This window comes from Macaca thibetana, chromosome 4, assembly GCF_024542745.1.
Source record: "Macaca thibetana thibetana isolate TM-01 chromosome 4, ASM2454274v1, whole genome shotgun sequence".
Taxonomy (NCBI): domain Eukaryota; kingdom Metazoa; phylum Chordata; class Mammalia; order Primates; family Cercopithecidae; genus Macaca; species Macaca thibetana.
In genome coordinates, this window is record NC_065581.1 from 13,572,101 (window position 1) to 13,589,168 (window position 17,068).

Genomic DNA, 17,068 nt, shown 5'->3' on the forward strand with positions numbered 1-17,068 from the left:
CAGCTACTGGGTCCCGACCGCGCATTGCTCTCCCGGGGTTGCGCGCACAGCCCAGGGCCGGCCGCGGGCTGGCGGGCGGAGGTAGCGCTGGTCCGCGGTGCGCATGCGCAGCCCGGCCTCTGCCCTGCGGTCCTGGGCTGGTGATTGGGTAGCGGTTGGAGGAGGGGATGTGGGGGATGGTGGGTGGGTACGGAGAGCTGGGAGGGAGGCACCCCGGGGGGCGGGGCGTGGGAGACTGTCTTCGGGGGCGCGAGCTGCCCCAGGTGAGCCGTGCCTCAGGTCGGGTGCGCGGTCAGGACACAGCGCCTCTAGGAGAAAGCCTGGAAGGCGCGCTCCAGGGGGACCCCGAGCTCTTAGCGGGCCGGCAGCACGTGCGGGGCCCAAGGTCATCCGGGCTCTGCGTGGGGTCGTTGCGGCTGGAGATCAGGGAGGGGGCAGGAAACGGAGTTGGAAAGTAATCCCACCCGAGCGGGTGGGCCTGCGAGGCCGCTGTGCTGGGGAGCTCCACGAGGGCTCCGAACAGAGCCTCCCTTTTCAGAAAGGTCACCCTGGTCACTGCGGCAGCCAGGATGACCGAGGAAGGTGGCCGGGGTGGAGGCAGTGGGCGTGGAGAGGGGTGGGATTCCGGACGTAGTTTGAAGGTCGAGCCGTCGGGATCTGCTGAGCAGCTTGGCTATGGGGCGTACGAGAAGGGAAGGCTCAGGGCCTAGTCCCTGGGCCCGAGTAGCAGCCGGGAGGATGGTGCCCCAGTGCTTCGGGAGGAGGAGGCTTGAGGACGGCTCTGGAGCTCAGGCTTGCCCGCGTGGAGTGGAAGCTGCCTCTTGGACCCAGGGGGCGGGGAGGCCGCATGCAGTCTGGAGCGCTGGGAAGATGGGAGATCCAGAGAGGCAGGGCTGGAGGAGTAGGAGGAAAACCTGAAGGGGGTGGCGCCCGGAAACCCGGGAAAGTGATGAACTGGGTCAGAGGCCGGCTGTCAGCAGATAGGAGGGTGGAGACGACCTTGAGGAAAGCAGATGATGGAACGGGCGGGAGTGGGGCCCCCTAGTAGAGACACCTGGGACTGATGTATTGCATTTATTTAGCTCATAGGCGTTCAAAAAGTATTTATTCGGAGGCTGTACAACTTTTTGCAGTTCATTGCATTATACTTAGCATGTATTATGTTTTATATAAATATGTAAATATATATTTATATATTTAATATTGACAAATTTATATATAGGGTACAATGTAGTGTTTTGATATACGTATACATTTGTAGAAAGATTAAATCAAGCTAATTGACATATCCATCACCTCACCTACTTATTTTTTGTGGTGAAAATCTACTCTCCTGGAAATATACAATACGTCATCAACCGTGGTCACGATGCTGTGCAGTAGATCGCTAAAACTTAGTCCTCTTATCTAACTAAAACTTTGTATCCTTTGACCAACATCCCTCCCTTCCCCATCTGCCCTCCCCCAGGCCCCTGGTAACCATCATTCTACTCTGCTTCTATGAGTTCAACTTTATTAGACCCCAAGTATATAAGTGAGATCATATGCTATTTGTCCTTCTCTGCCTGGCTAATTTTACTTGGCCTAATGCCCTCCAGGTTCATCCACGTTGTTGCAAATGACAGAATTGCCTTCCGTTTTAAGACTGTATAGTATTCCATTGTATATATGTGCCACATTTTCTTTATCCCGTCCTCAGTTGATAGACACTTAGTTGCTTCTGTATCTTGGTTATTGTGAATAATGCTGAAAAGAACACAGGAATGCAGATATCTCTTCAACATACTGATTTCAATTCCTTTGTATATATACCCAGAAGTAGGATTTCTGGGTCATATGGTAATTCTATTTTTAGATTTTTGAGGAGCCTCCATACTGTTTTCCAAAATGGCTGTACTAATTTACATTCCACCAACAGTGTACCAGGGTTCCCTTTTCTCCACGTTCTGGACAACACTTGTTGTCTTTCATCTTTTTTATAATAGCCATTCTAACACGCGTGAGGTGGTAGCTCAGTGTGATTTAACTTGCATTTCCCTGGTGATTAGCGATGTTGAGCATTTTTTCATGTATTTGTTGACCATTCATATGTCTTCTTTTGAGGAATACCTGTTCAGGTCCTTTGTCCATTTTTTAACTGGGTTATTCGTTTTGTTATGCTATTGAGTTTCTTATATATTTTAGATATGAGCCCCTTATCAGATGCATGGTTTGCAAATATTTTCTCCCAGTCTGCGGATTGTCTCTTTACTCTGTTAATTATTTTCTTTGCTGTGCAGAGGCTTTTTAGTTTAATGCAATCCCACGTGTCTATTTTTGCTTTTGTTGCTTTTGGGGTCCTATCCAAGAAATGATTGCCCAAACTATTACGAAGTTTTCACCTATGTTGTCTTCTATTAGTTTTACAGTTTCAGGTCTTACGTTTGAGACTTTAATCTATTTTGAGTTGATTTTTGTATATGGTGTGAAATAAGGATTCAATTTTGTTATCCAGCATGTGGATATTCAGTTTTCCTGATACTATTTATTAAAGAGACTTTCCTTTCCCCATTGTGTGTTCTTAGCACCTTTGTCAAAAATCAATTGACTGTAAATACTTGGGCTTATTTCTGGGCTTTCTATCCTATTCCATTGGTTGATGTGCCCATTTTTATGCCAGTGCCATGCAGTTTTGATTACTATAGTCCTATAATATATTTTGAGATTAGGGAGTGTGATGTCTTTGGCTTTGTTCCTTTTGCTCAAGACTGCTTTGGCTATTTAGGGTCTTTTGCAATTCCATATGAACTTTAGGATTGTTTTTTCTATTTCTGTGAAAAATATTGGAATTTTGCTAGAGATTACATTGAATCTGTAGATTGCTTTGGGTAGTATGGACATTTTAACAACCATTAATTTTTCTAATCCATGAACATGGGATACCTTTACGTTTATTTGTGTCTCTTTTCTCACATCAATGTTTTATGGTTTTCAGTGTACAGGTCTTATACCTCTTTGGTTAAATTTACCTAAAGTTTTTTTTTTAATGCTATTATAAATGAAATTGTTTTATTATTTTCTTTTTCATATAGTTTGTTGTTAGTGTATAGAAACACCACTGATTTTTATATGTTGATTTTGTATCCTGCAACTTCCCTGAATTTGTTTATTAGTTCTAACAGTTTTTTTTGGTTGGATCTTTAGGGTATTCTGTATATAAAATCATATTATCATCAAACAGGGATCATGCTGATAACATGGTCTTATATATAGAAATCTCATATATCTTATACATCTATGTCTCTGTATATTATATATTTTATATATCTCTATATATCTCTCTGTATATCTTATATACATCTTATATATCTATATTTTATACAGATAACTATCTTATATGTAGAAAACTTATATATAGAAAAATTCTTCCCTTCCTATTTGGGTGACTCTTACTTCCTTTCCTTGCATAATTGCTCTGGCTAGGACATCTAGTACTACACTGAATAGACATTGTGAGAGTGAACATCATTGTCTTGTTCCTGATCTTAGAGGAAAAGCATTCAACTTTTTACTGTTGAGTATGATTTAGCTGTGAGTTTGTCATATTTGGTCTTACTGTGTCACAGTACTTTCTTTCTGCATTTATTTTATTGAGAGTTTTTATTATGAAAGGATGTTGAATTTTGTCACATGCTTTTACTGCATCTGTTGAGGTGATGATACAGTTTTTGTCCTCCATTTTGTTAATATGGTATATCTCGTTAATTGATTTGTGTATGTTGAGCCATCTTTGCATTCCAGGGATAAATCTCACTTAATCATGATGAATGATGCTTTTAATGTGTCAGTGAATTCAGTTTGTTAGTATTTTGTTGAGGATTTTTCGTCTGTGTTCATCTGAGATGTTGGTCTGTAGTTTTTCTTCTTGTAACGTCCTTGGTATCAGGGTAATACTGGCCTCCTAAAATGAGTTTAGAAGTATTTCCTTCTCTTTAGTTTTTTAGAAGAGTTTGAAAAGAATTGGTATTAGTTCTTCTTTAAATATTTGGTAGAATTCAGGTCATCAGTGAAGCCGTCAGGTCCTGAGTTTTCTGTAAATTTTTTTCTCTCAAATTTCTGATATAATATTTCACTTCTGTCTTTTAGAATTGGTAGGGTGTCCCCCTTTTTCACAGAGAACATACAGGCTTTTAAAAAAAATCTGTTAGGCGAGTTGCAGATTTCATGAAAAGGCATCATTAAATGACATTACTTGGATTAATGTCAGTTTATAAGAACCTGCCTAGCACCCAGAAAGCTCCCAATGACTGATCAATGAGTTTATTTCCTCCCCTAAGGCCTCTTTTCCCACCTGGAAGATAAAATCAAGGCAGGAGTCTTCACCCAGGGTAGTTTTCACCCCTGAGGCTAGTGGGCTGGATAACCTGAGTCCCCTCTCCTCTAACTCTTACAGTGATGCCCTGGCACCCTTCTGACATTGCTTCTAAATTTGAACAGGGTTGTAACCTTGTGGAAACTAGAACCACTGCCTGCCCTGACCCCCTAGAAAAGCAGATACATGTTGGCACAAAGGATGTTTTCAATAAAGACTTTGTAGTAGTATCTTAAAAGACTATTTAGTAGCAAATACTAAAATGTATTTAGACTTTTAGTCTAGTCTTAAAATACTTTGTAGTCACAAATAAAGACTAAGAAAATAGTTTTATGTTATGAACATTTATGATCTTGGGAATAATTCCAGGCATCATTGTTCTTAATTTCTTTTAAATTCTTAATGACTTACAATCCTATCTTCATGCCTGATAAAAAATATGACAGTTTATTCAGTAGTTTTTTAAAATTCTTTTACAGTAAGTGGAAATGTTTTCTAATATTTAAAATAAAAAAACCTACAGAAGAAGAAAATAATTTTCTGGATCAAATTAGAAGTCTGTATTATATTGTTATCTCCAGATTCAAATATATTAGAAAGCAGCAGTGGAGACAACCATATTCATCTTTGGGAGAAATAATTAAAGATATGTATTAAGCTCAAGATGATAGCCTAAGTAACTTCACACAGCGTATAAGAAGCTTTTAGTTACGGTTAGGCAGTACTCAGAGTTTTAATCTTCACACTTTTCAAGACATGCAAGTTTAATAATTGTCATCTGTAACGATATTTTTAAAACTTCATGCCCCTAATTACTGAAGCTGGGTGATGAGAATATAAGGGTTCCCTATACTGCACTGTTTATTTTTGTATATATTTAAGTTTTTCCAGATTTTAACAAAAAACCCACAAACTATAGTAACACCTCATTTGTTCCTTACTGAGTTTTCCAGGTAAATTGAAGTTTGTTAAAAGTTTATCATGCCCATGCTAGTTGAAGGTCATGGCAATCCATTTTCCCCAAGCTTTTTTTAAATCAAGCACTGGGGTGATATTCATGTTGGTTGGATGTCACCATTGTCACTGAGTCTCGGAGCTGCTCACCAGAGTAGCTGCTGGGGCCCATGAGTCTGTTCACTTCCCTCTAGCAGCCAGTCTGCCTGCCTTCCCTGCAGAAATGACTTTAGGCAGCCAGACAGCCCTGTCCCCTGAGGTTGTTCTGGAGACACTACACCATGTTTCTCTAACCTGTTCTCTTTTCAGTGTCAATCTTCTTCTGCAGTCTTTTTGATTGCAGAAGAGACAGGATACATTGAAAACGTGTTGACTTGCTTGCTTATTTGCAGGTGAGATTTATCATATTACTCCTTAGACACTATAAAATTCACCCTTTTTATTATACAATTCTATGAGTGTTGAAAAAAATCACAAAAATATAGTAGAATTTTCCATTGCTCTAAAAATTTCTCTGCTCCCCTTCACTCCCCGACCCCTGTCCCTGGAAACCACTGATGTGATTTCTGTACCAACAGTTTTGCCTTTTCAAAATGTCTTACAAATGGTCTCAGAACTATGTAGCCTTTTATATCTGGCTTCTTTCACTTAGCATAATGCTTTTCTCTCTCTCTCTTTCCCTCTCCCTCTGTTTCTTCCTCTCTTTTTCTCTTTCTCTGTTTCTCCCTCACTCTTGCTTCTTGCTCTGGCCTTCTCTCCTTTCTTTGAAAGGGTCTCACTCACCCAGGTAGGGAGTACAGTGGCACGATCATGGCTCACTGCAGCCTCAAACCTTCTGGGCTCAAGTGATCCTCCTACCTCAGCCTCATGAGTAGCTGGGACCATAGACATGCACTGCCATGCCGGCTACTCTTTTGTTGAGACAGGGTCTCACTTTGTTGCCCAGGCTGGTCTCGAACTCTGGGCTCAAGTGATCCTCCTGCCTGAACCTCCCAAAGTCCTGGAACTACAGGTGTGAGCCACCATGGCTGGCCCTTTTTTTTCTTGTTGTTAAGCAATTTTATTTTGAAATAATTTTAGGCTTACAGAAATGTTGCAAAAATGGTACACAGAGTTCTCATATACCATTTACCCAATTTCCTCTAATGTCCACATCTTACCTAACTAGAGTGTAATGATCTAAACCAGGACAAGTATTACACCTAGACATTTACATATACAGTACTAGTAACTGATTTACAGGCTTCATTCAAATTTCGCCATTTGTCCTACAAATGTCCCTTTTCAGATCTTGAATCCAACTGAGGATCCCATGTAGCATTTACTTGTCATGTCTCATTAGGACTTGGGAGAGTTCTCCAGTTCTTATCTTTCAAAACTTCGATACTTTTCTGAAGAGTATTGGCCAGTTTTGCTGTAGAGTGTGTAGAACGTCCCTCAGCTTGAGTTTGGTGTTTTCTTATAACTAAATTGCAGTCATGAATGCCACACAGGTGATGCTTTGCCCTTCTCATTGCATCATATGAGGAGGTAGGTGGAGTCGCCATGTCTTATTACTGGTGATGTTAACTTTGATCACTTGGTTAAGGTGGTAGCGGCCAGGTTTCCTACTATAGAGTTATTATTGCATAACACTTTTAAAGATTCATTCATGCTGTTGAATGTATTAGCAGTTTGTTCTTCTTATGGCTGAAGAGTCTTCATGGCATGGATAAACCACACTTTGTTTACCCATTTATAAATTTGATGGACATTTGGTTTGCTTCTAGTCTTGGGCCTGGCACTGTCTGATAGGCCTTGGTGTTCTATTGAACATAAACCATGTCACAGAGCATCAGTATCAGACAGGGCCACTCTGACCACGATGGGCCAAGACAAGAAAGAACAAGGCCACTCAGTAATCCCGTCAGAGCGGGCAGAAACTAGAACACTGTTGAAACCACAAAAATGACAAAACATCCTCCCATGCCGCTAACGTGAGGGACTCCTGCTTCTTGGCCACTCACAGCTTTAGCCTCACTTCATTCCTTCCACCTTTTAGATGAGATCCATTACAGCATCCAATCCAGAACAAAGCCCCACTTCCGTGAACCTCTCCCCAACATGATCCAACACAAGCCCAAATCCTCTGATCAATCCATTCCAGGTTCCTAACAGATGCTGCAGTACTTCATGGCGTGTTCTGTCTCTTGCAACTTGCTCGAGAGTACAAGTGTGTTCCTTGGACTGGAAGGCATTGACAATCCAAACAATATATAAACACGTATATTGAAAATCCTTGCTCAGTTCTAATCTCCTTACATAGCGTTTCCCACCCTGTACTCAATTCTTTTTACTAATTTTTTGTGAATTCTTTTTTTTTTAAACAGCAAATGCAAGAAAGTTAAAGTATATTCTTTTTTTTTTTTTTTTTTTTTTTTTTTTTTTTTTTACAAAAGTTTCTTCTTAAATGTACAACAGCCCGAAGACAACACTTAATTCCAGCTATAGGTGGCAAACGATGTTATGGCAGGGAATACAGATGTTTAAATACGGATGCAATAAAGGGTCACCATCTCCTCAGGCACAAGGAACAGCTTACTTTTTGCCAGATTTCTTAATTCCACCTGTGGCCAAGGGCCCCTTCCCCACGGCCTTTGCTTTGAGCTCCTCGACTTTCTTCTGCTCCTCTTTTTGCTTCTGCTTGAAAGCCTTATCTTCCTCGTCCATCTCCTTGGCCTGCTTGTTGGGCTGTTTCAGTGGCTTCTTCATGCCACCTTCATGGCCGGACATGGCGCCTGCTGCCCCTTCCCCAGACCCTACCACCGGAGTTGAGGTATATTCTTTTATCCCCTTGCCTTTCTCTTACAAAATACAATTGTGGTAAAACACATGTAACACAATGTAGCATTCTAACCATTATTAAGGGTACAGTTCAGTACAACCACATTGTTGTGCAGCTCATCCCCTGAACTCATTTCCTAAAACTGAAGCGCTACACTCATTATTTTTAAGTAAAATTTGTGTCTAGTAAAATTAACCCTTTGTTAGTATTGAGTTCTATGAGTTTTGACAGATACAATCATGTAACTAACACCGTAATCAAGATATATAACAATACCATTGCCTCCCACCAAAAAAAAAATTCCAGCATGCCACTTTTTATTCACTCCTCCCCTTTCTGCCAACCACTGTTATGTTTTCTGCCCCCACAGTTTTGTTGGATAATCAGTGTCATTGTTCCAAATGTTGTGTTTCTCTGTGTTTGTTTTCCTTTTATAACATTCCTCAGGTATAGACAAAGATTTACTGAATGTGCCTTAAGATCCACGAGTTTCTTTGACACAGTGTCATCTTAATACTATTGTCACCGTACACTTCTTCCCTTCAGAGTTTAGTTCTCAGTTAGAAATTACATTCTCATAGAAACTGTACTTTGGGCTGGGTGCGGTGGCTCATGCTTGTAATCCCAGCACTTTGGGAGGCCTAGGTGGGTGTATGGCTTGAGCTCAGGAGATGAAGACCGGCCTGGCCAACATGGTGAAACCCTGTCTCTACCAAAAATACAAAAATTAGCCGGGCGTGGTGGCGGGTGCCTGTTGTCCCAGCTACTGGGGAGGTTGGGGTGGAAGGATCACTGGAGCCCAGGAAGTCAAGGCTGTGGTGGGCCGTGATCACGCCACTGCACACCACTGCACTCCAGCCTGGGTGACGGAGCGAGACCCTGTCTGAAATAAAAGAAAGAAACTGTACTTTGACCACAAGTTGAGAGACTAGTGGTGGTTTTCATACTTTTTTTTTTTTTTTTTGAGATGGAGTTTTCACTCTTGTTGCCCACGCTGAAGTGCAATGGTACAGTCTCAGCTCACTGCAACCTCTGCCTCTGGGGTTCAAGCAGTTCTCCTGCCTCAGTTTCCCGAGTAGCAGGGATTACAGGCATGCACCACCACTCTCAGCTAATATTTTGTATTTAGTAGAGACAAGGTTTCACCATGTTGGTCAGGCTGGTCTCTAACTCCTGACCTCAGGTGATCCACCCACCTCGGCCTCCCAAAGTGGTGGGATTATAGGCGTGAGCCACTGCACCTGGCTTCATACCTTTTGAAAAGCAGCAAGTTTTCAAATGAATTCTCACATCTAACCCTTTCTCGTGCATTTTAGTGGTCCTCAAACTTGAGTAGTTACTAGAATCACCTGGAAATAGATGATGGGGTCCACCCCCAGAGTTTCTGATTCAGTAGATCTGAGGCTGAGGAACCAGAGGCTGCATTTCTAACAAGATTTCAGGTGATGGCGACGCTGCTAGTCTAGGGAACATACTTTGAGAAGCACTGCTCCAAGGCACCTCTGTACTTCTAGGAACACTTGAGAATACAAATGGAAAACAGCCAGTTTAGAGGATGATCTGTTACTAAAGATTTTTTAAAGGACGTTCGTGTATGTGTGCATGTGTGTATAATATAATATACATGATGTGTTTCTATAATATAGAAAATATATATATTTATAAATATTTCCATATATAAAACTATTTGCTGATTGCCTCTACAATATTTGTTTTTGTGATTTTTCTAAAGGCCACCTCAAGCATTAGAACTACCAACAAACAACCCTGATGCGACCTCTCCAGATTGTCCCAAGTCGATTGATTTCCCAGCTATATTGTGGCCTGAAGCCTCCAGCCTCCACACGAAACCAGATTTGCCTGAAAATGGCTCGGCCAAGTTCAAGTAAGTCATTCTTACCCATTGCCTCACCTGCAGCCAAATGTGAAGTACCTGAAAGTCCTACACTTTGAGGGGGATGTCTCTATCAAATTAGGTATTGGACAAGGTTTTGGAGAAAGCCACTCTGTCCTCTTCTTTTTTTTTTTTTGACACAGAGTCTTGCTCTGTCGTCAGGCTGGAGTGCAGTGGCGCGATCTCGGCTCACTGCAACCTCCGCCTCCTGGGTTCAAGCGATTCTCTTGCCTCAACCTCCCGAGTAGCTGGGTCTACAGGCGCGTGCCACCACACCCAGCTAATTTTTGTATTTTTAGTAGAAACGGGGTTTCACCATGTTGGCCAGGATGGGCTCGATCTCTTGACCTTGTAATCTGCCTGCCTCGGCCTCCCAAAGTGCTGGGATTACAGTCATGAGCCACCGCGCTCGGCCTGTCCTCTTCCCTTTTAGGTAACCCCTTCTGTGGCACCTTAAGAGCCCATATCCTTATACTCAAGTCCATCTAGGACATTTTGTTGCTTCTGCCAGAATATTTGCATTTAAGCTTTTTACACATGTTTTGTACTTTAAAATCCTTATCTCTCTGCAGGGGAGGAAAACTGGTATTGTCCTACAGGACAGTATGAGGTTAAATTTTCTCCTGGACAGAAATACTTTGTAGCTCTATGTGGCAAAAACCTACAGATTAACCTATCTGGGCCCTTAGTCTATAGTGAATATAAATTCTAACAAGTGTTTATAATTCAGTGACTCTTAGGTGGGCCTGTGTAACAGTGCTTCAGAATGAAACTGAAAGGCCAAGCTGAATTCTTTTTGCTTCATTTTCAACTTTTGGATAATTCTTCTGTTCAGGAATAATAACTCCTGCTTCCATTTTGCCCCAGGAATGGAAAGGAACCCAAAGAACACAGTTCCACTCAACTGTGCCACCCCTTGGTGTTCCCAGCGTGCAGAGCAGGCTGCTAGAGTCTGTGGCGGGATTTAGAAGTGTGTGCCTGACCTTGGTTAAAAGTGGGCCGCTGACGTTGGAACCACAAAACATGCTGGCGTGTTTTCCTTTAACCATTGGGAAATGTCTGTCTTTTTTTTTTTTTTTTTTTTTGGAGATGGAGTCTTGCTGTGCTGCTCAGGCTGGGGTGCAGTGGCACGTTCTTGGCTCACTGCAACCTCCATATCCTAGATTCAAGTGATTCTCCTGCCTGAGCCTCCAGAGTAGCTGGGATTACAGGTGCCCACCACCATGCCAGGCTAATTTTTGTATCTTTAGTAGAGATGGGGTTTCACCATGTTGGCAAAGCTGGTCTCAGGTGATCTGCCCACCTCAGCCTCCCAAAGTGCTGGGATTAGAGGCATGAGCCACCATGCCTGGCCTTTTTTTTTTCTTTTTTAAGATTTCACACCACATTAACATTACTATGTTTTACATCCTGTTTCCTAAAAACCAAATATACATTGACTTTTTAAATATGTTTCTAAAAGTTGCTTTAAGGAGTACCTTAATAGAAGTCACTCTGATCTAGAAATATATTCATCAGGAGGATGACAGTTTCCATTTGGGATAGGAAAGACCTTTGGAGCTGGAGGGAGTTTTAGGGGTAGACTCTGAAGTCCTTAAGGATGTTCCTATGGGTTGAGCCCAGGATTCATACAGATAGTTCCTAGAAAACTATGTGCACGCTTTTTATTAAGCATCTTGTTCTTTCAAGAAATTACATCAGGTTAGAAACTGGAATCCACCCAGATCATGTTTGTAATTTTTCCAAATGCTTCCTGTTTGGAGAACGTTAGTCTGCCTGCAGTAGGCCTTATCTATCTGCTGATAGAGAGCAGCCTATCTCTGGAAGGGATGTGAGTTCAGGCAGAGCTTTAGTGTGATTGGGGGTGTAGTTGGGTTCGGTGCACCTCACAAGAATGGCGTGTTGTGACTGCCTTTTGTTATTCCTTTTTTTTTTATTTTTTAAACTTTTTTATTATTTATTTTTTATTATAATTTAAGTTCTAGGGTACATGTGTACAACGTGCAGATTTGTTACATAGGTATACAAGTGCCATGTTGGTTTGCTGCACCCATCAACTTGTCATTTACATTAGGTATTTCTCCTAATGCTATCCCTCCCCAAGCCCACCACCCCCAGACAGGCCCCAGTGTGTGATGTTACCCACCCTGTGTCCATGTGTTCTCATTGTTCAATTCCCACTTATAAGTGAGAACATGTGGTGTTTGGTTTTCTGTCCTTGTGATAATTTGCTGAGAATGATGGTTTCCAGCTTCATCCATGTCTCTGTAAAGGACACGAACTCATCCTTTTTTATGGCTGCATAGTATTCCAGGTGTATATGTACCACATTTTCTTAATCCAGTCTGTCACTGATGGACATTTGGGTTGATTCCAAGTCTTTGCTATTGTGACTAGTGCCACAATAAACATACATGTGTATGTGTCTTTATAGTAGCATGGTTTATAATCCTTTGGGTATATACCCAGTAATGGGATGGCTGGGTCAAATGATATTTCTCGTTCTAGATCCTTAAGGAATCGCCACACTGTCTTCCACAATGGTTGAACTAGTTTACAGTCCCACCAACAGTATAAAAGCATTCCTATTTCTCCACATCCTCTCCAGCATCTGTTGTTTCCTGACTTTTTAATGATCGCCGTTCTAACTGGTGTGAGATGGCATCTCATTGTGGTTTTGATTTGCCTTTCTCTGATGACCAGTGATGATGAGCATTTTTTCATGTGTCTGTTGGCTGCATAAATGTCTTCTTTTGAGAAGTGTCTGTTCATATCCTTTGCCTACTTTTAGATGGGGTGTTTTTTTCTTGTATATTTGGTTAAGTTCTCTGTAGATTCTGGATATTAGTGCTTTGTCAGATGGGTAGATTGCAAAAATTTCCTCCCATTCTGTAGGTTGCCTGTTCACTCTGATGGTAGTTTCTTTTGCTGTGCAGAAGCTCTTTAGTTTAATTCGATCCCATTTGTTTATTTTTGGCTTTTGTTGCCATTGCTTTTGGTGTTTTAGTCATGAAGTCTTTGCCCATGCCTATGTCCTGAATGGTACTGCCTAGGTTTTCTTCTAGGATTTTTATGGTTTTAGGTCTAACATTTAAGTCTTTACTTCATCTTGAGTTAATTTTTGTATAAGGTGTAAGGAAGGGACCCAGTTTCAACTTTCTACATATGGCTAGCCGGTTTTCCCAGCACCCTTTATTAAATAGGGAATCTTTTCCCCCTTGCTTGTTTTTGTCAGGTTTATCAAAGATCAGATGTTTGTAGATGGGTGGTGTTATTTCTGAGGACTCTGTTCTGTTCCATTGTGACCGTCTTAATTTCTCTCAGCGTTGTGCTGCCAAAACATGAATAGAGCCAGAGAGGAAAAAGCCTACTCTTCTTCTGAGTTTATTTTTATCAGGAGTCCATGGCAGGGAAGAGAGGAAAGGAAGGGGAGGAGGGGTTGAGCCTTTATTGATAGTCTCTATCCTAGACTGGGCGTAGTGTGTGGCTCTGGGCTTATGAGGATGAGGAAGTCCCTTCCCTGCTTAGAGGGAGTCAGCCATACATGAGAAGCCAGTAGGATGCTCCTTACAGCTGGGATACAAAATGAGGCCACATTCCCTTTAATATTCAAGCTCACTATCTCTGAGCCCCCATCTCACTATGTTTCTTCCTTGCCTGCTTCCTGCCTGTCCCCGGTTCCATCTCTCAGGGGAGGGTTAGCCTCCCCTCATTCATTCCATCCAAGGGTTAGCCTTGGTTGCCATTCCTTCAAGAGAGGAAGGTCAGGAAGCTTGCTTAGTGAGCTGAGGAATTCAGTTCCACATTTGCTGGAATCCTTAGTGCTTTAATACAGGTTGGTCATCCTTGAAAGATCTCCATATCCAGGGTGGGGCATTCCTGGCTTCATTCAGTGTCTTAGGCCTGCAGTGGGCAGTGAGGTGCAGCATTTGCTTCTCCAGGGGGAGGGCAGAAAAGGGGCTCTCTCTTCTCCTCCTGGCAGACTATGTTCAGTGTTATACCCCTTAATTCTGGCTTTCCAGGGCCACGCTGCTGACCTTACGAGGGCCTGCAGAGCTGTAGCGCCTAGGAGAGAAGGGGAGACAAGCTGTGTCCCCAGCCGACCTCCCTTTCCCAGTTTCTGCTGCCCAGGAGACCCCATCATGAGTTCCAAGTCTGGCTCCTGCTTGTTGTCCTAGAATGAGGACATTTGTTTCAGGGGAAAAACTCCTACCTTGTGATCCATGTAAAGTGCTTGGCATAGCACTTGGGGTGCAGGGAGCCCTCACCACCATAGCTGCTGTCCCTGTGGGTCTGTGTTCAGGCAGGAGAACTGCCTGGAATTGCAGGACGGGAGGGCGAGCCATGGTCTGTGTCCACAATTACTTCGTCTCGTGTTATTCTCTGTCTTCAGTTCCCTTTGCTACCCCAAGTCTCTGGCAGTGTCCTGTTGAAAAGTTTGGCTCTTATTTGAGTTGTCAAGGAGAAGGCCATGTGTCCTTGCCCTCACCTTCAGTCGCTGTGCTGAGGGAAGCTGAAATTAGCACGATCCGCAAAGGGAAGGTGAACTTGGGGAGGAAGGGTAGGCTTTGGGGTCCAGTGGGCCTCAACTCAGCACCCACACAAACATACAGGCTTGTTTTTACTTTTGTGAAGGAAGATGGATTCCTTCGCACTAGGCTTTTTTAATCTTCGTAATATGCCTGCTCTAGGAAAGGCATTACTGTGCACCTCAAAGAGCCAAGGAAAGTGAGGACAGAGAAAGGTACATAATGTGCATAAGATCATACATTTGGTTGGGAGGCATAGCTGCGGTGCAGAGCCAGCTGTGTGTGCCCAAAGCCCCTGCTTCTTTAAAACACTGTACACTCACCCAGCAGGTCACATGGGATGGTGTTTTCATGGTACAGGAAAGATGTTTGTTTATCTTAAAGTATAACTTCACACTGGGTCAAGTTTCAAGATACAGACAATTGATATGGGATACAAATGTCTAAATGGTACACCGGATTGATAAAGATTTTACTCTGTTTAGGTATGGCAGATTTTCGGAAGTGTTTTGCAAAAGCAAAGCACATAGTCATCATCTCAGGCGCAGGTGTTAGTGCGGAAAGTGGTGTTCCGACTTTCAGAGGAGCTGGAGGTTACTGGAGAAAATGGCAAGCCCAGGTTTGTAATGTTTCCAGAACATGAAAAGCTTCTGTCGAATGAAACCGTAACAGAGTTTGACTCAAATCCTGTTCCTATCCCTGAAACCCCGGGGAAATGTTTTTAAGTTAACTGTGACCCTATTGTCTCATTGATTTTTGGCATAAACACAAATTTCCTATGATTAAGTTCAAAATTTAAGCAAGGCTGCCACTTTCCTTTCTAGATATGTATGGATTGCATTTATTCAGATAACAGTTTCTCCTAATAATTGTGTTAAAGTTAAATCAGAAAACTTTGGTTAGCATCATTCATTACTTTTCTAAAGTTATTGAACTTAAGTATGACACAGAGTTTCTGTGAACTTTTCATGTTAAAACTAATGTTGATTATTGAAGGGTTAGGATTTGATATTCAAAAATTTATAGGAAAGCCTTCAGAATGTAAGTTCTGTGAAGGTGCGGATTTTTTAAATTCAATTTTTATTGAGATCTAATTTACATAAAGTAAAAGTCACCAGTTTTAAGTGTACAATTTAATGAGTTTTAACAAATGGACATAGTTGTATAGCCAGCACCATAATCACAATGTAGAACATTTCTGTCCCTCTAGAATATTCCTTCATGGCCCTTTGCAGTCTGTGCTCTCCCGTCCCACTGGCTCAGGAAATCCCTAGCTTTGGAAGACAAGGAATTGTTTGTTTGTTTGTTTGTTTGTTTGAGACGGAGTTTTGCTCTTGCTGCCCGGCTGGAGTACAATGGCGTGATATCAGCTCACTGCAACCACCACCTCCCAGGTTCAAGCGATTCTCCTGCCTCAGCCTCCCGAGTAGCTGGGATTACAGGCATGCACCGCCATACCCAGCTAATTTTTGTATTTTTTAATAGAGACGGGGTTTTACCATGTTGGTCAGGCTGGTCTCAAACTCCTGACCTCAGGTGATCCACCCATCTTGGCCTCCCAAAATGCTGGGATTACAGGCATGAGCCACCATGCCCGGCCTCTGTTTGTTTTATTCATTGCACTGTCTCCAGCTCCCAGAACTCTGGCACATTATCAGTGCTTAATGGATTTTCATTGGCTGAACAAAAGCAGTCATAAATAAGTACTGCAATACATGTCTTCCATGGTTAGTAGCTCATTTCTCATTGAACGCAGAGTTCTTGAACCTGCCCCTTCCTTCTTCTCCTGAACATCTGAGCCTGGCAGATGTTTGGGTGCTCTGCCTCCTGCCTGCTGCCCTCTGGGTGAAGGGTGGGGGTCATCACCTTAAAGGTGAAGTGGAGGAAAAAGGAGAGCAGAGAACATTAGGGGCCAGGAAGAAAGAGGGGCCACAGGGCATTCCCTGGATTAGCAGCAGCAGAGGGTGGGAGGTCAGAAGGTGTGGGAGGAGCTTGGAGGAGGGGCGCTTAGTTGTGTCCAAAAAGGCTCAGAGTTTGTGGACAAAGCAAAGAAGTCGATAGAATGCATTTGACTCCAGTACCCTCCCAGGGACACCTGTGGACATGTTGCTGTGCCGCCTATAAACTGTTCCAGGCCGTGTGTTCTAGGTGGAGAGCAGGGTCGGTGTGGGCCAACCCCTCATTTGGCAAAGACTGACATTGCCACCAAGCAGAGGGGCCTTTACAGTAGAATGAAACGCACATGTGTTCAATGTAGGAAGCGTCTCCTTGATAGAGAAGCCATACTTCTTTTTAAAATTAATGTTATTGAGGCAGAATTTCCTTAGAATAAAATGCACCCACGTGCATTGTGTGTACAGGTTGATGAGTTTTGACAGGTGCATGCACCTGCATAACACCCCCACCTCCACTGTCAAGAAACAGAAATTTCAGTGATCGCTGAAAGTTCCCTGTGCCTTTCCCTGCCAGCTTCCGGCCCCAGACAACCCCTACTCGGCTCCTTTACCAGAAAGGAG

The 17,068-nt window shown here is 42.7% G+C and overlaps 2 protein-coding genes across 6 annotated transcripts in view; one reads left to right on the forward strand and one right to left on the reverse strand.

Moving 5' to 3' along the window:
- Positions 1–160: 160 nt before the first annotated feature.
- SIRT5 (sirtuin 5) overlaps positions 161–17,068 on the forward strand; it is a 38,144-nt gene continuing 21,236 nt past the window's right edge. For 2 of the 5 annotated variants that reach the window (XM_050789325.1, XM_050789330.1), the window contains exons 1-3: positions 415–582; positions 9,862–10,014; positions 15,038–15,171. In XM_050789325.1, the coding sequence (XP_050645282.1) occupies positions 9,900–10,014; positions 15,038–15,171 (249 nt within the window). In that variant the 5' untranslated portion in view covers positions 415–582; positions 9,862–9,899. The other 3 variants (XM_050789328.1, XM_050789326.1, XM_050789329.1) reach the window with 3 other exon arrangements.
- LOC126953727 (translation machinery-associated protein 7-like) lies at positions 7,700–8,114 on the reverse strand. Its single transcript, XM_050789343.1, has one exon. It carries the CDS (start codon positions 8,075–8,077, stop codon positions 7,883–7,885), a length of 195 nt encoding a protein of 64 aa, XP_050645300.1. The 5' UTR covers positions 8,078–8,114; the 3' UTR covers positions 7,700–7,882.